Source organism: Ostrea edulis, chromosome 2 (assembly GCF_947568905.1).
Source record: "Ostrea edulis chromosome 2, xbOstEdul1.1, whole genome shotgun sequence".
In the NCBI taxonomy this organism is placed as follows: Eukaryota; Metazoa; Mollusca; class Bivalvia; order Ostreida; family Ostreidae; genus Ostrea; species Ostrea edulis.
Window position 1 is genome coordinate 90,102,684 of NC_079165.1, and position 19,965 is coordinate 90,122,648.

Below are 19,965 nucleotides of genomic sequence, written 5' to 3' on the forward strand. Positions count from 1 at the left end.
TTTATACGAAAAGGTAATGAGATAGGTATTACATATTTTGAATAGTAGGGAAATGCAGCTAATGTCCATAGTTCTAATTTCGAGAAAAAAAATCATGTGCGGATTAAACGATTTCCATAATATAAAGGTAGTTCCATCATCATGTGACGTCATAGCTTTTTGCAAAATTTTAATTTAATTGAACTTTGCACATGCTAGAAATATATCTTTTGGAGGAATTTTATTCCCTGAATAAGATAATAAATCTGGTAAACTATTGATACTTAAACAGTTTCCATTTCCCATAAATTATCAATCATTTAGAATTTTAAAAAATGTCATCAAGGGCAATAACTCATAAAATTATATTTTCTCTACTGTATGTCTATTATACAATGATTTCCCTGATCTCCACAATTTATTCATATCTATAAGGTAGAAGTCTTTTTAAAAACTGTTGACACTAAAAATTGGTCATTTTAAAAACAGATTTTTATGTACCGGTACTAAAACTAAAATTGAAACTGTTTTTATTTGATTTAACGCCTAATTTTACACAAAGTATTCAATGACGTTGTACATGTATAATATAAAAAGCTTTAAAAGAATAAACAATACATCATATACATGCAAACACATTCTACATTTACTAAACTAAAAACATGTACATTAAAACTGTCTAAACAAATGTGTCTTCAGTTTGGCTTTAAAAGTATGTAGAGATTTGGACTGTCTTATTTCAGCCGGTAAACTGTTCCACAGTCTCGGACCAATGGTTCCGAAACTTCTGTCACTGAAAGTTTTACTCCTGTTAAAAGGAACAATGTAGCAACTCTCAGAAGATTGAGCGGAGCACAACTTTTTATTTGGTACCTGTTTCGTTAAAAGTTCTGTTAAATACAATGGCACTTCGCCCACATGACAATTATACATGGAAGGTCAATAATTTAAATGTATCCTAGAATCGATAGATAACCAATGTAGGTCAATGAGAGCATCCCTAGAGCTGTCAAATAGCTTACGATTTAATACCAGTTTCGCACCCATGTTTTGGATTCTTTGCATTTTAAATATTTCAGTCTGTGTTATGCCGTGTAAAATCACATTACAATAGTCCAAATGAGAAATTTCTGTAGCTTCCTTTGTCAAATATTTGCGAATACTTTTAATCCTAAGATAATTGATCATAGTTGTTCGGCATTTCCTTTTTATATGTTCCTTAAAATTGAGAGTTTCATCCAAATATGCACCTAAGTATCTTATACAACGTTCTGGTTCAATTTCATCACCATTGATGTTAATAACTTTTGTGCTACATTTATCCAGTTGCTTCCTGCTGCCAAATAAAATGAATTCGGTCTTTGATGTATTAATTTTCAGTTTATTTGCATTCATCCAATCGTTAATGATTTCAGCACATGTACACTGTGTCTTTATTATTCTTTTTCATGTATAGTGCGATTTTCTGATGTCGACATATACTTCTGTTTCTGCATGTCTGACATCTTTAAAAAGGTGGCAACATACACATTTTTGTTTTGGTTATTGATGAAATTAAACTGTATGAAATGAAAATTAATACAATTTTTCCACTTTTAACTATTAACATTGACAATTCACATGAGGATGGAGCTACCTTAAAAGTAGGCGAAGACTTTCATGATAATGTACTTTGATTGGATATTTTCTAATTACTTTTATTGATATATATATTCGATATCAAGCGGTACACGCGAATGAATTTCACAGGAAACAATACAGTAATGCATTAGGAAGAAAGAAAAAATGCATGTTGCCATTTTCAATGATAATTGCTCCACAAGAATGGCATTGCCAACTGAGAAACAAATTTAATGCAAACATTACCCATCAAATTAGGGAATGAAAACTACACGAAAAACAGATTAAAATGACAAGAGGCAAATTACTACTTCTAATGCTTCATTTGTTGACTGTTAAGAGATTTCCGCCTCTTAATTTAATTTTTTGTCATAATGCAGTAATTTAAACCAATTTGACAATTTCAAAACTACGATATTTGATATGCCTCCCCAAGGGATTCTGTATCTTCCATCGCCTATTATATTTTGACATTTACATTTTCTTTTGTAATGTCACGGTGACTCATTTTCATCACTCTCGTCTTGTTTCAGGGGACAGTTACGTACGGGTCGACCTTTGTCCTCGTCGCCTTAAGTATCGACCGCCTGGATGCCATAGCCAGACCCCTAGGGTTTAGTGATAGTTGTGAGTATAAAAAAACTAATACGAGATGCTAAGAGACCGCCACATTTATACCTTAACCAAGGGTTTACTGGGGGGGGGGGGGGGGGGTATTGATCAAGTGATACGGAAGGTATTTCTCAATATTTACGCAAAAATTGCTAAATACACACAGACCTACGGCTTTTTTAAAACTAGATTATAACTTGCATTAAAGCGAACAGATTTCATAAATCAGCATATCATCAGAATTATCGAGGGTTGAAATTGCCTCATACCGTCCGTTACTTTTGTTTATGATGAGCATAACAAACGAAGATGACTGTGACGTAAGATTTTAGTACTAGGTGTATTTCTTTTCAAGAGTAGTACTGATCGAAATGTTTCTTCCGTCATACACGGAATTCTGCTTTGGATATTAACTAAACATTCAGTGGACGCGCACATTTACTCCTAACAATTCATTAAAGGAATTAAAGTTCATTTAAGGATGTACTCTACATCGTCATAATGACTGACTTCCTTTTAAAACATGGATGAAAATATAAATATCAGCAATATTTGTCTATTCATTTGAAAATTTCTCACCTAGCTGAGTAGCTCAGTAGGTTAGCACGTCGACTGTTGAACTGTAGATTACGTGTTCGAGTCCAGCAGGGTTTTTAAATTTGTCTCAGATTGCTTTCTACTAAAACTGCATTTTTTGACTAAATAAAGTAAATTTGAAAGTTTTCAATTTCAAAATATTGTTGTACATATCCTCCACTTTTCATCGATATCAAATTTTTCTGGTGTAGCATACATCCTTAACACACCTTACGGTGCAAAATTTCGTAGAAATTGTAAGTTACTGATGTAAAAAAAAAAATCTCAAAGATTATGTAGTGTTTTCTGTAATATTGAGTTTTTATGATCGTTATATAATCATCTAAAATATAAAAGGTTTGGAAAAAATTACACATGACGGACGAACTCTATAAATCGGGAAGGAAATGTATTGCGTTATAGCTGCAATAATGTAGCCCTCTCTGATTTTTTTTTTTTTTTTTTTTTTTTTTTTTTTTTTTTTTAGGGAGAGGATAAAAAAAATTTGGATAGGGCTACATTATTGCAGCTAATTGCGTTATAATTCGTTCTTTCCTTTGAGTAAGTATTGTTAAACATTTCAAAACATTAATTGTTTTCACTAAAATAACTATCTTTTTAATATAAACTACCTATATAATATTTATACATTTTCCGGAATTCTTTGTCTTAGATTTATCACACATTGATATATATATATATATGACCACGTTGTGAAAATCAACAACTGTTTATTTTATTCATTGCACGTGCAACTACATGTATTGATTTTGTCTTTAGGTAACATGCTTTTAGATATTTCGAATAGGATATAATAAATAACTACGTTATTTACAAAAATATTACCAAATATTTCATTTGATGGTCACAAAGAAACCATAAGGGTTCAGCCACCTAGGCTACAAGTACGTAACCTCCTAGATCTATATAAAATATCGGACACTTAAGCCTTAAAGGAACCATAAGGTTCAGCCACCTACATGTAGGCTATATGAAGTAATAAAAAAATACAGAGAACGACCGAAATATCGTTCAAAAGGGCTTGGCTTAAAAAGCTCAGTAGAGTGGAGTGGAATGATATTAATCTGGAATAAGCTATACAATCAAAAGCTGAATGTATAAACTAAATACTCATACGTAATGAAGATTCAAAATGATCTTCATGCATGTGACCCAGCATCTTCACAAACCTATTCTCCGACACGGTTAAGCTCAGAGATGATGATTCTTCTCATCCGTAGCTTCAGAAATCTAAACTTCTCCGCAACAATCCAAGAACGGACATACTTTTACGATATTTTAAACATTCCCACCAAGGCCTGACCATCATGTCGTGATGTCATGAAATCACATTTCCGCACCATAGGAGGGAAACCAAAACTGCACAAGAGTTAGTCAATGTAATATATTTATTAATTCAGAATAAAAACAAACAACACAAAAATAAATTTATTTAATTTTTCTTATTACAATTTAATAATTTAATATCAATTTAATGGAAATTGATACGAATAGATATACAACTTGAAAAAAATTAACTCGTCTTTGAGGTAGACGGTAAAACAATATTATTTGCTGTGGTCCTTTCACTGCATGAAATTTTGATTTTTTATCACGATTTTTCAATTATGTCCAATACAGCAAAAAAAAAAAAAAAAAAAATTGTAAAGTGGGGGGAGGGGGCAATATATCTCAAATCTAAACGTCGTGATAGAAAATATACAAGTTCCTAGTATTTTAACAGTTCCGATTTACAATCAGAATAAGCCCCAAAAAATAACGTCAACATCATGACGTAAGCATCATGACGTTATATGGTTTTCATGCAGAAAAGCAATACAAAGTTTAAACGACTGTAAAACGAAAACTAGAAAAGATATTGTTATAAAATAAATTGTTCTATGACCTATACATCTTAGAGCATCAACTGTGAAAGTCTCATTTATTTTTGCGAAAGGGCCAATTTAGTACTTTGTGGCTCTAGTTCTTTAGAATTGACAGAGCATTGGATGACAGCAAATCATTTGTTCTTAAAATTTATCCACTACCATCAACTCAGTAAACAGATTTAATCTGTTAGATCACTGAGTCACATACAAATCTTCATTACATATGAATATTTAGTTCATACATATAGCTTTTGGTTTTTTTTATCATTCCAGATTAATATCTCAGGTCCACTCTGCGTTTTAGCCCAAACCCCCTTTTTGGCTTTTAATAAAGACCCACTGTAGAAAATATGTCCTATTTTCATGGATGTCTAAAGACATATATTTCCTTTCGAATATTAACCAATGAGGTTACTTTGGCTAGCGATGATGCATCACCGTATCAAAGCATCGGGCTCTGTTAACACAGTGCGACTTTGGCGACTGATTTCTTTTTCGACCACTGCGACAACTTCTGCCCATGATCAATCGCAACTTGTGAACAACAGATCGGAGACTCGTAACAAATATTCCATGTAGATAGTCTTGAAGCTAGTAGGCGAATCCCCGGTGATGTTGTAGCTGACGTGTGATCACTGAACAAGAACGATTACCTCGAAAACAGACCACGTGCTTTTCAGAAAATACTACGATATGTAACCTAAAGGCGATCGACGCTACTGCGAACAATTACAGATCCTCTCTAGATGAAACTGATCTCCACCTGATCTCCACCCTGAGGATGAAATGAAGCTGCTCTAAGAGAGCACTGCAACATCAATATTTTCATGTTCAAAAGCTGGATGTGACTAGATATCTGAGACCTTATGTTGTCAGTTATGAGACCTTGTAGCAACCTCTGAACTATATTCGCGATTGTCAATTATTTTGGACGCCAAAAGGTCGCATCTCAGTCGCATTGTGTGTGTGACCGGAGCTTTAAGCAGCGCTGTTGATGTGATAGACCAAACTGAAACAATTCCGTCTTTTTTTCTGGATACGTGTATTAGAAACAGATGGGGGGGGGGGGGGGGGGGGGGGGGGGGGGGGGGGGGGGGGGGGGGGGGGCTATGATGCATGTTTATAAATTCCGATATACACTACATGCACATGTATTGTCCAGCATGTGCGTGATTATCTCTATTTTATACATTTTTCGGCGTATTCTGCTTAAATATTGTATTAAAAGCATTAAAGAGATGAAAACCGAAGAATAGGCGTCGTCCCTTATTGATATGAATAGATAACCCTGGTACATGTATTTAACCTGCAGGGCGACGACCCCGGTTAATGATAGCCGCGAGCTGGATTTTGGCAGGTCTCTGTTCCATTCCGTTTGCTGTTCTGTTTAAAACGGATGACTGCGTCATACATCTAACTCAAGAGCAATGGCAGGTAAACTTTTACAATGGCAGGTAAACCTTTACTTTACATCACGTATAGTTTGGAAATTAGCACATTGTATGACATGTCTGTACAGTTAGATTTCATTTTAAAAGTTTAAAAATTTGTTTTAACAGAAGCCCCTGGAAGAGTACAAAAGCCCAAAGTGTTAACCATTTTTATTTTTATTTTACTAAGAGCTGACGAATGAAAATATATTTCAAACATGCATTTTTGTATAAAAACATTGTTTTTAAATATGACATTGTACAGTTGGAATACAATCATTTTTCAGATTTATCTAACAGTAAGTTCCTGCGTCGTGTTCTTCATACCTGCTATCATTATCGGTATTTGTTATTCCGCTATGATATATATCATATGGTTACACACTCGAGGAGGGCCAAAATCTGGAAATGGCAAGAAGATACACGAATCGGGAAAGCCACTGACTTCCAAATCGGGTACATTTATTTGCAAGATATTGTGTGACATCATCAACTCTAGCCTTCACTTTGCATTTTACATGTGTACATCAAAATAAATTTCGCTAAAATCCATAGTTTTACGGTCATATGCCTGTGCAATTGTCATATTCAGGAAACAGCATACATGTACATGTATCTATCATAAATGTACACCTTGTACATGTACACATCAAAGTCTATAACAACTGCATAGAAAACATGGAGTGATCAAATACTGCAACGTTTAACACGCCTAATCGTCGTACTTCCCACCTGCATATATTTTTTGAAATGAAATTTATTATTTTATTTTTTTGTATTTACATTCTACTTTCATTTCTGTCGATAATTCCAGCTATTGAAATAGACGTACTATATGTATTAAAATTCATACGCATACTGTAATCAAATCTGTAGCGCATTCTTGAGGAAATGGCTATCATTACAACTGGTAAATATATCTAAGGCAAAAACATTAGAAATGTAATATAACGTGATGTACAGTGAAATGTATAGACTTGAATTCTTGAACACCTGGATTATTTGTTTGTTTCACGTGCCGTCAAGAGAACACTTCTATAAACGCTACCCATGATAAATTATTTTTCTCAGAAAGAAGAAAGAATGTAAATGGAGTCTGTATCATCCCATTTTACATGAACGTTGCATTCTTTGCTTCTTGCTAGTCTCCATTAAACCCTGTAAATGTTACCGTTTTCAGAAAAAGATATAGATATAGACTATGATACTTTTATGAAATGCAGATAACGGGATTTAGATGGCGATCAAATTTCTGTCTAACCTTACCCTGAATCATCGCAGTTATATACACTTAGAGTGCATTGATTATTTAACATCACGTTTTCTGAAAACTTTTTGATAAATCTGATTGGTACTCAACAGAACCCGAAATCTGAACTTTAACATTTATGAATGAAAACACTTATTAACCCACAAAACAGGACTGCGATTGTAATGCCAGAACGTTTCTGGCATTCGTCTGTGCTGATATAACTAAATTCATTCTTCTGTACTGCTCTCTTGACAGTTCATTTCTCTACGCGTCTGAATCTATAGAAGACCATTTGTTCCTAATTGACATAATGTTGCGTAAAATTTATGTTTTTAAGATCACTACACACTGAAAAATAAACCATCCCTACATATTACGACACGAGTATATTTACTATAGGATTATTTTTCATCATTAGATTTTGTTCTCGTTCTTAATTATAAATCAAAAAGAGCATCAATCATAAAACCGTGCCAGTTGGAAACCTTAACGAACGATTTATTTACGAAATTGTTGCGAGCTGCAATCAATTCTGGACTGAAATTGACTCGCCCGAGCTGGTTGAAAATATTGAGGTGTTGTAATTCATTTTGATCATTTTCGTTGTAGGATTTCAAATTGGAAAAAAGCCTGTCTCTTACAAAGACAGTAAATTTATCAGAGGACGAGAAACCAATATGAGTTCCAGGGGCATCATCCCTCAAGCAAAGATCCGCACCATTAAAATGACATTTATCATTATATTTGGTAATTATTTGCATGATTTCTTTATTTCAATGCAGTGGAAATTACTGACTTAGAATTTAAGAGTGGCTAAAACGTCTGAATTGGCATCAATTCGTAATATGCTTAGCCATGCAATGTGAAGTATTTTGATTTTGAATTGTAGGTATAGATTTGCAATACATCAAGATTTGTTTGTCCGCTTATTTTTTCCGTATCCATGTCTCTTCACAACCTCTGCCTACTTGTTTGGAACCTTTGAACCGATATGTATATGTATATATATATATATATATATATATATATATATACTGCGACGCTTCCCGACAGCATACATGTACTTCATGAAATGCGGGGTAGAGCTTAAAAAAGTAAGCCCGAGTGAAGCGTTGCAGTTCGTACACTCATGTATCTTTTATCAAAAAGGAAAATTTCTTACATTTACGTTTCTACTTTAATTTCTATCGGAATTTCCAGCTGTTGAAATAGATGTGCTATGTTTATTAAGTAATTTTGTATTCATACGCGCAAATCCCGTGAGGAGAAGCTTGAAACATATCAAACTCCTTAAATGAGCGCTGTGTCTAAAGACTTTTCCTTTGTTTCTCTTGACAGTGTTCATTTTGTGTTGGAGTCCATACTTTATATTTAACCTGTTGACGGTGTACCACATTGTTCCTGTCAATGAGTCAACAATGGCTCTGCATTCATTCTTTCAAAGTCTGTCACCTTTGAATTCCGCCGCCAATCCTATCATCTATGGGGTGTTCAGCACGAGAATCTGTAGGCAGCTTAGGTATGTATGATGATAATTCTCTTTAGTAAGTATCGCTTAATCGTTATGGTTGTGATGTATATATTATTCAATGTATATAATGTGAATTTACCTCATGTTGTATGACCTTTCCGTATTGTTCAAGGTTATAAAACTTTTAGACTTTGTAGCGACAAAAGAGGAAAGTTGTGAGAGTAGTTATCCTTTGCTTCGTGTCTCCTTTTTTTTTTTTTTTTACTCTTTTCTGATAAGGCATTTGGGTTTTGAAAGCCGATGGAAGTTCGAACGATTATATTTCGGTTTTGTTTTTAAATGCACCACTTATTGATACTGATAAAGCCTGCCTTCCGGTCACAGGCACTTGTTTCTGTAAATGACTTATGACCTCTGTATACTAATAACAACACAAGGTACCTAGCTTCAAATGACACAGAATGGCACCCCCTGAGAATGTCGGCCTTTTGAGCCTCCAGGGAATATGCGATGCTAATGTATTTACTACCGTTGTATTGTACAATCATTCAACTTAAAAACCATGTATGACATGACTGCATTCATTGCCTCTTATCGCCGAAAACTGCAACAAAAAATGGGTTTTCCGTTTTATACCACGAAGTGCTATGTACTGATACCGCACAGAATACGTGGGCGATTTTGACTGGCTAGCACGCTCTTCTAAAATTACGTTTGGAATTCTTTAGAGTTATTTATAGAAAGATAGAGCATCAGAGATGAATTAAAAATCACAGGCAAAAGGATGATTTTAATGGTGACCATTAACCACATTTGATCTTATTTTATATATAATTTAGTTACTAACATTAGGGGGGAAATGCTACAAAAAATAAAGGGAACTCCATCCCCCCATATTTTTTTTCCACAGACACCTGATAACTATAATTTCCCCTTCTGATTTTTTTTTTTTGCGGTGACAATGCCTCCAAAATGTGTGGATTCCTTGTCTCTCTCAACCCAATTTCGATTGATGTAGTTGTTTCACGGTTTTCACAAGCTTTAGAGATTGGCCTTCTACTGGACTGGTATAATATAGAATATACTTATTATAAACAGTATAAGGTATTTAAGGCTTACAAAAAAGCAAGTTTACGATTACATAAATCGAAATTAGGATGGAATAGATGGGGAATCCACACATTTCAAAGAAATAATCGCCGCCCCAAAAAATCAGAAGGGGGGGGGGGGGGGGGTCCATACTTCAGATGCCTGTGAATTTTTCCATATCGGGGCAGATCCGTAATATTAGGGATGCGGGGAGGGGGTTCGTCGGAGAAGTTGTAAGTTGCACATGGCTTGCTTAAATTTCCTGACAGACAATGATAAAAATATGATAGTCATGATAAAGACCTTCAGAACCTTAATTAGTGTGTGCACAAGGGGGGGGGGGGGTATAGTGTTCGTCATTGCTGTCTCAATTTTAACTTTCAAGCTTACATGCATTAATATCTTCTCATTCACTACTACATAGTACTATCAAAAATAGTGGAGGGGCCATTCTCGCAATATATCTTCATTTGCATGCATGAAAATAACAGTTAATGTTAAGGGTTGGCCAGTCGCCTCCGAAAAACATTGATATGTGCCTGCAGCGTTCTTGGTACTTATGGTGGGTTTCATAAAACTTCAATGTAACAACAGGTACTTGTCACATCAATACATATCACAAAGTCAATAACACATCACTAAAAAAAACTTTCCTTGCTCTATTTTGCATACTTCCCAATAATCTTTTATCTGTATTTTCTCTGACTTTCCATAGATCTGCATGAAACATGCAATTGGCAGAAATATTTCTCATACTAGTTAACGAAGTTGTATTTACAGTAAGTCATAATTTCATTATTATTTTCATCAGAAATGATTCCGACACGAAAATATTTTTAAATCTCCACTCGGGAGGTCTTAGCTTCTATCTTCTGATGACATGTAAAATCCCGAAACGTACGAACAGCTTTGGGTTTTTTGAGTAACTAAAAATAGCGTACAGCGTCTTCAATTCAATTTTTTTTATTTTGTTAACAAAGCAATATGTTCAAGATTTTTTGGTAATAAACATCGTATCAATTTATTGTGATAATAAAACAATGAGACTTTATTTTTCAACACAACGAATATACAATTTTCATTCTGTGCGGTATCAGTACATAGCACTTCGTGGTATAAAACGGAAAATCCATGTTTTGTTGCAGTTTTCGGCGATAAGAGGCAATGAATGCAGTCATGTCATACATGGTTTTTAAGTTGAATGATTGTATAATACAACGGTAGTAAATACATTTACATAGCATATTCCCTGGAAGCTCAAAAGGCCGACATTCTCAGGGGGTGCCATTCTGTGTCATTTGAAGCTAGTTACTTTGTGTTGTTATTAGTATACAGAGGTCATAAGTCATTTACAGAAACAAGTGCCTGTGCTTCCAGTTTATACAAAGTGACTATGTTTCAAATTCATTCAAATTCCGAGTACTGAAATTCTGAAATTACATGAAGTCGGTCTAGAGGAAACACAACGATATGTAATCCACGAAAGAGACACGATAGACGACGTTGTTTGTGTCAATATCTACCCAGGTTAATGTTCTCATTCATTACCGAATTCACTCAATGGATTTCAGACAATGCTCGCGTGGATAGAGATGCGTAACACGAAAACGTGACACTCTAAAAGTATTTGCAGTCATTGGCGAATAATGAAAATATTACAATGAATGATAAAATCAATGCATAATTGTAATGTGAGAAAATAATTATGCTATTCTGTCTTAAAGCAAATCAATCACATCATCATTTGATGTTGATGATTGACATTTCAGTAAGGTAATTTGCACGTTAATGTATAAAATTTAGAATCATCTTTAAAAATCAAGTGAAGGCTCTGTTAGCCGAAGGAATGAAAAACAAGATATCATCCGTCTAATAAATAAAAACCTCTCAGAAGTAGATATCATTTTAGATTTTATTTTGTTTAATTTTTAGTTTTCAATCTGTAAACTTAGGGCCTGAGTCGATTTCAGTTTTGTTATGGTTTTTCTGTAGAAAACGGATGTTTTCCTCCATTTTCTGTTGGATTTGCAAGGTATACTTTGGTCTGATATGGTTAAACATATTGCGAATTAACTATAATGGTGTGTGGAATGTGAATTGCATGAATAAGAAGTCAATGTTTCAATGATTTATTTCAACATGATTTGATTGCATGTGTTGATGATATGTGATTTGATCTAGCGCATGTTATATATTTAGATGAATGTTTTGCACTACCTTTAAACTGTTCATCTGTGTCATTAAAATGCAAACATAATCTCATCTTGTCGGCGAGATTATGTCCGAATCTCTATAATATTCAGTCATGCATGCATTATTACATGTAGATATCTTGATTATTTCTGTCCCATCGATATTGAATAACAGATTGTGTGTAAATAATGCATAGTTTTTTCGTAGCACATCCCATAACAACTTAAGACGCTATTATCAGTCCTTGCGGTCTGCATTGGATGCGATATGAAAAAGGATGTTTTATTATGTTAAAAATTTATTACATACTTAGTGATAACATACCAAACTTTGCGGATCCGGGTTGGAACAGGTCTTCAGTAACCCTTACTTCTTGTAAGAGACGACTAAATGTGGCTGTCCTTCGTATGAAACCACAAAAACCAAGGTCCCGTTTTACAGCAAGTATCCATTCCCACTCAAAGGCTGTAGGCTCCGGGCGTAGGCCTAAATTTTACAGCCCTTCACCAGCAATGTTGACTTCTCCGTATGAGGGAAAAGTTCTCGAGCAATATACAAACAACCAACCAACATACTGAACTATAACAAGCAAGATAACTATTTATATCAAGTCAATATTTTTTCATTGAAATTAGTTTGTTAGAAACATATAAATTACAATTATGATGAAACATGAAAAGTTAAATTTAAACTGAATAAGCAACAGCGTATGTGATAGAGAAGACAGCTAAGGGTGTGATAATGAATCCCAGCTCTACCGATCCTTAATGCCCGATATAACTATGATGACGTCAGCTAGGAGTGTGATTAATGCCCGATATAACTATGATGACATCCCTTATATCACCCGCGCCTGTATTTATTGCAAAGTATGTAATAAATGATGTTATTATGGAGTTACGTAGATTCTCGTAATACATGTATGTTTGATATAGTGTGTGATACCAATGTTAAAACAGACCCCAGATAATAATTCCTATATATATATATATATATATATATAGAGAGAGAGAGAGAGAGAGAGAGAGAGAGAGAGATCGAGAGATCTTTTTTGTTTAATTAATAAAAAAGAATTGCTTCATCTTTGGCACCAGAGGGTCATATTGTTTTGTATAAAAGTGAAGATACGTGGGATGTGATAGTTGCATTGGAAAGGGAATGACAAGAATATCTAATGTTTGATAAGAATCTTCTTTTTTTGGTTAAGAGTTGGAGTACTCCATTTTATGCACCATATATTTAATTTGTGGAGTTTAGTTTCGCTTCTTTTTCCTCATAATGTAGAAAAATAGCTGGTGTAGTTTTTTTTAGGGGGAAGGGGTTCATGCAAAAAAAAAAATTGTAATTGGTGTTTCATGATAAATAAGTTTGTAATTCATTGAAAATTGTAATATTCTTATTTTGCAGGCGATTCCGAGTAGTAAGATGTGTTCTTATGAGATTAGGGTGTTGTATGCTCGATGACGTCGATCCACGTCGGCGGCTTTACACTGATCCTCCAACCACAAGCTTTACTCAGTGCACGTACATTAATCGAAACAGAATGACTAAACTTGACACTTTCAACGATACTGCACCCAGCAGCACAGACGAAAGTAAGGATCTGTGCGACCTCGTTCTGAGCGCGACACCATCACAAATTCCGCTGACGTCACAGACCACAATTCGCTGAAGAAATCTTGACATTGAAAACATCAGTCTGATGATATCACAATAAATTGATATCTACTGACGTAAGATCCGCTTTTCTCTACAGAGAAGAGATAATGTAAAATCTCCATTAACAGGACGCAGGCTTCTGTTATACTTTTCAAAAGTACATGTAACCAATGTTTTGTGCAAAACCTCTCCACAACTCTAGTTGTATGTCTTTTTTGTCAGTGAATTAGTGTGATAGGTTGGAATTGCCATTCTTAAGCGCTGAGCGCAAGAAACAATGCCCTTATTGGCATCAGTCAGTTTTTCATCATATTACAGGTACTTCTGGTTATCTAGTGCTAACTGCAATACAAAGTCTAGCAGAGTGTAGTAAACGTATAAGTTCTTGTATTCAGTTCATTCATCTATTTATGAACTTTGTTTTGGATTTCACATGCTGGTAAAAAATATTAATACACCTGATTATTGTTGCCAAAGTAAAACCATATTTCATGTAAATGTCATAATCCACTTCCTTACTTCTATTTAGTGTTCAATGTCCTCTGTATCTTTTATTTGCTTAATTTTGTTAAGGTCAGAATCGATGCTTTTCTTGGCAAGTCCTGTATGGTCAACATAAATCCGGAAACATAGAGCATAAAATTCAAGGATCATAAAAATTATGAAACAGACTTGGACTTGCACAATAAGAATTTCAACCATCTACATGTACAAGATGCTCTGCAATCCTTGGGCCAGTAAGCAAACCATGTCCTATATGCCGGTGTTTTGACTTATAAAATTATATCATTTGTCATTACCAATATTTTTCTTCTAGTCCAAGGACACCACACACTGCCCTTGTTAAATTTCATTTGTTGATGTCTATTTGTTGTAAATAAACTATTTATACAATGTTCATTGATTGATTTGAGTACTTTATTTTTGGAAATATCGACATTGGTCGAAAAAGATCCTAAGCAGAAGTCAGTAATATACTTTATATCTTCATATTTTGTACTAAAACCATATGATACTTACATGTAACTTCAAGTTTATATAAATTGTACAGTTCACTGCAATATATATCCAAACATTAAAATACGTGGAAAATGCATTACAAAATTAATAGTTGGACACTTTCTAACCAATCTCTTTTCAAAACAAAATTATAGATACTGAGCTGCATATTCAAAAAGGTAGATGCAAATAAAACTCGTTATTAGATGTGTTGAATGACAAATGTAAAAGTGAAAATAACAATGATCAACCTCATAAACCCTGTAAAGAATACAAAATTAAGAGTAGGGTAAACACGGACCCCTGGACACACCAGAGGTGGATCAGGTGCCAAGGAGAAGTAAACATCCTTTGTCAACCGGTCACACCCGCCGTGAGTCGTATATCTTGATCAGATAAACGGAGAAATCCATAGTCAAAATCAGTGAGTGAAGAACAGCCTAACAATTAGTATGAAATACGTCAGTCAGCATTTGACCTAATGACGGGTTGTATTTGCAAATTAAATCATTATTAGGAGCATGTGATTTACGAAATTACATTAAACGCGACTTGAATTGAAGTCCCTTAGTTGCCAATAACTTGTCTCGATTGATCATATGCAGAACATACTCTCGTGAATGAAAAGGTTAAGATAACGAACAACAATCAAACTAATAACTCTTACAAGGAATACAAATGTAAGAGTAGACAAACACTATCAAATCAGCCGAGAGTCATAAACACCAGATGCAGGTGATAAGAGAATATTGCTACATGAATATGGGAAGACGACGATGGAGAAGCTGAAGTAATCCCGTTTGTCATACAGTTGAGCTGTGGGATTGTCGTTAACATCTACAGTTCAATACAATATCCAAATATGAAACATATGGAAAATTCTGTGATGTCTTTCAATTCGAGTTCACTGAGACATATTGAATCGACATATGAATGGAAATGAGTATTGTTAATAAATAAAACGTCGTCCATATATCTAAATGTCGAGCTGATGACCACAACAAGAATGCTTTTCTTTTCCGGTAGAAGCTCTTGAATAAATTTTACCTGTTAATAATACAAAAAAGGCTAATAACGGAGTACAATTGGTGTCCATGTGAATCGAAACAGACTGTTGGAAGACCGGATCACCAAAGACTACGTAGATAAGACCGGATCACCAAAGACTACGTAGATAAGACCGGATCACCAAAGACTACGTAGATAAGACCGGATCACCAAAGACTACGTAGATAAGACCGGATCACCAAAGACTACGTAGAGAAGACCGGATCACCAAAGACTACGTAGAGAAGACCGGATCACCAAAGACTACGTAGATATTGTCAATGAGAAATTTCAGCATATTTTTTATATCAACTTAACAGCAGGGTTTTGTTTTGGATGACTGATCCTAAGATATGAATATTTCCGTGTTCCGTTTTAATTGAAGAATCAGCTGAATATAATGTTAAACATTAGCCTTTAATTTATCACGAGAATTGGTCGTGTAAAGTATTGAGTACGAGTATTGAGTATCGTAGTCTTACAACTGTATGTGTTAATGCTGTTAATTTGGGATTATCAAATCACTAAAATTCTGTGATTTAGTTTAGAATCTATATTTCATTTACATCATTTCTTGCATATACACACGTCTGCAGTTTCTGCTTCATAGTAGTTCATATGAAAAAGACAAATCCTGTTAATATTATTGAATGCCTTACGATAGTTCACAAAGCAGCTGTAGAGCTTATTATGTAAATTGTGTATCAAATACTTAGTATACTTCGCAGGACAAACATTTCATCTATGGAACCCATCTCATGAATCCAAACCGTGCATCAATTAAAACAAAATTACTTTCGGATCATTTCAATTTAGTAAATATTTCAACATGCTGCTTTTCGTGAAAGAGAACATATTTCGGAGCCCATGATATCAAATTGAAGGTTTCATTAATATTATTGACGCACAGAACACATTTGTTTGTTTCTTCAATCATGTTTGTGACGCAACCAGCACGGACTATCATATCATTGGATATGAAACTTTGTAAGTATAGTGCATACAGTGCAGTATACCATAAATTGTCTTCATAGACCAAAGAATGACATATTTTCATATATATATATATATATATATATATATATATATATACTAGCTTGAAAATACGGATGTATATTTAATTGCTGTTATAAAATTTAGAAATCCATTTCAAAATTAAGGATTATCTCCCTCATGCATAGCTCTTATCCTTGGCGAATTTGGCTTCACTTTTTTGGTACGCTGTTTTTGGCTATATTTAGCTCTAAAACTTCATAGTTATTTCGGATTTCAAACATTTCGGTTGAGCATCACTGAAGAGACATTATTTGTCGAAATGCGCATCTGGTGCATCAAAATTGGTACCGTATAAGTTTTACATTATGACCCCTGGGTCGAGGCCTCTGCTGGTGGACTGTTAGTCCCCGAGGGTCTCTACAGCCCAGTAGCTAAGTACTTAATTACTAGCTTGAAAATACGGATGTATATTTAATTGCTGTTATAAAATTTAGAAATTCATTTCAAAATTAAGGATTATCTCCCTTATGCATAGCTCTTTTGGCTCCACTTTTTTGGCACGCTGTTTTGGGCTATATTTAGCTCTAAAACTTCATAGTTATTTCGGATTTCAAACATTTCGGTTGAGCATCACTGAAGAGACATTATTTGTCGAAATGCGCATCTGATGCATCAAAATTGGTACCGTATAAGTTTTACATATATATATATATATATATATATATATATATATATATATATATATAGTTGTGATTATTTAGTGCTTTATATATATATATATATATATATATATATAATATGCACAAATACTCATTTGATGAATCCATGATTATCTAGCATTTCTGTAGGCTACGTGTTTTGTCTGGACACTCTAATATTAGGGTACTTGTTTTAGTTTCAACTTAGCAGCGAGAAATGAATTTACATCATACTCATGGGACCACATCTCTTTTTATGCAAGTCAGAGTGTATTTTTCTTGGAGTTTTTGTTAGATTCTGATACAATAACTGTTTTAATTGCCCAAGATAAAGCAGTCTACGGTATCAAAGAATTTTGTTATGTGATTTGAATCAGAATGAAGTAACAATAACACAGGTAGCTCAGCTTGTAGGCACTTTCGTAGCTTCTGAACCAGGTGTGAACTATGCTAGACTTTATTATGAAACTCTAGAAATTGAAAAAGATGTTGCCCTAAAACTTCACCATGAAAATTTTTGAAGCACGTATGACCATTTCTCCTCATAGTAGGATGAGTTTAGAATGGTGGTCCCATACTGTTTGCACATCTTACAAATCATTAACAAAAGACCCTCCAAACTTTCTATTCAAGTGACAGTTCACAGTTTGGATGGGGTGGAGTTGATGAGGAGTCAGGTGAAGTCATTAGTGGTGTATGGGACAGTGATATTACTGAGCTACATATTAATCATTTAGAGCTTTTTGCCGGGTTTTACATCCTAAAAGGACTTGGAGATCATATTAAAGACTCTCATGTAAAACTTATACGGTACCAATTTTGATGCACCCGATCCGCATTTCGACAAATAATGTCTCTTCAGTGATGCTCAAGCCGAAGTTTTGGAAATCCGAAATTACAATAACCTTGTAAGGGCTAAAAGGAAAAACAGAGTGCTAAAGAGTGTAAGGCTTTGTATGGATAATTTAGTAGTTGTGTCTTATGTTAATAAGCACAGAGGCAAGATCTCTACTTTAAATGACCTGGCTCGTGATTTATGGTTTTGAGGCATTAATAGGAATATTTGGATAAGTGCAGAACATGTTCAGGGTGCTGATTCGCTATCTAGAAAAAATATTGACATGGAATTGAAGCTGTATGAAACAAGTTTTGAAACTACTGCAAAATCTTTGTGGTAAATGTGATGTAGACTTGTTTGCATCCAATGACAATCATCAGTTAAAAACATTATTTTTCATATAGACCAGATCGGAATGCTACAGAAATCGATGCTTTTGCACATTCTTGGAGAAATATTGACTGTCACCCATTTCCTTCTTCTAGTGTCATAAGCAGAGTATTGAGGAAAGTACAGGAGGAAGGAGAGGTGCAGTTCGCTCTGTTGATAGCTCCAGTGTGGAAGACTCAGTCATGGTTCCCTCAGTTGTTACATCAAAATGCAGGTCCATGTTATCTTGTTCCGAAAACAGAGACTCTTCTAAAGTTGCCACAAGATCCAGGTCGACAACATCCTCTGACAAAGATGAAGATGGGTGCATTCACTTTATCAGGAAATGCTTGTGTAATACAGAATTAACAGCAGACACTATCAATATTATGTGCAGATCATGGCGGGAATCCACCGAGAGACAGTACAGGGGTTATCAAGAAAAGTGGGTGCAGATTTGTTGTGAAAAACAGAGTGATCCATTTAAACCAGATGTTGATTTAGTTTTAGAATTTCTTAAAGATTTGTATAAGAAAAATCTTGGTTACAGTCCTTTAAACACAGCAAGAAGCTCATTAAGTTCTCTTTTGTCTCGTTTAGGAAATTTTAGTGTGAAACTAGGATATCATACTTTAGTTAACGTTTTATGAGAGGGGTGCTTTTGTTAAGACCAAGTTTACCCAACTATCTTTTTACATGGGATGTAAATAAGGTTTTAGAGTACTTGAAGTTATTGTCACCTGTACAAGAGTTATCATTACTTCAATTGTCACAAAAATTGACAATGTTACTAGCTTTACTATCTGGACAGCGAAAACAAGGATTACATGTTCTTGATATTAGAAATGTTTCTGTTAGAGAAAAGATGTGGATTTTTAGATAAGGTGATTTGTTGAAGCAATCAAGACCAGGGCATCAATGTGTGGATGAAATTTCCAAATGATAAGGATTTATGTGTGTTGACTGTGTACAATGAATGTATTCGCAGAACTAACAAATTGAGAGGTTTTAGAATATAAACTTTTTATAAGTTCCCAGAGGCCCCACAATTCCATTTCTGTGGATACTATTGGTTGCTGGATCAAGTTTGTGATGAACAGTGCTGGTATAGACTTAGCTGTTTTTCACTTCATAGTACTCGGTCGGCATCAACTAGTGCTGTTGCAAGAGCTAATGTGTCTGTTGCCACAATTCTTTTATCAGCAGGTTGCACTGGTGATATTGCATTTAGAAAATTTTATAAACCAG

At 34.5% G+C, this 19,965-nt stretch overlaps 1 protein-coding gene across 5 annotated transcripts in view; it reads left to right on the forward strand.

Moving 5' to 3' along the window:
- Positions 1–14,670, forward strand: part of LOC125682474 (cardioacceleratory peptide receptor-like) — a 33,014-nt gene extending 18,344 nt beyond the window's left edge. For 3 of the 5 annotated variants that reach the window (XM_048923098.2, XM_048923095.2, XM_048923099.2), the window contains 6 exons: positions 2,133–2,226; positions 5,989–6,110; positions 6,394–6,562; positions 7,968–8,105; positions 8,697–8,877; positions 13,519–14,670. In XM_048923098.2, the coding sequence (XP_048779055.1) occupies positions 2,133–2,226; positions 5,989–6,110; positions 6,394–6,562; positions 7,968–8,105; positions 8,697–8,877; positions 13,519–13,783 (969 nt within the window). In that variant the 3' untranslated portion in view covers positions 13,784–14,670. Of the gene's footprint in view, positions 1–2,132; positions 2,227–5,988; positions 6,111–6,393; positions 6,563–7,967; positions 8,106–8,696; positions 8,878–9,017; positions 9,403–11,910; positions 11,951–13,518 lie in introns of those variants that run through there. The other 2 variants (XM_048923100.2, XM_048923101.2) reach the window with 2 other exon arrangements.
- Positions 14,671–19,965: the final 5,295 nt, after the last annotated feature.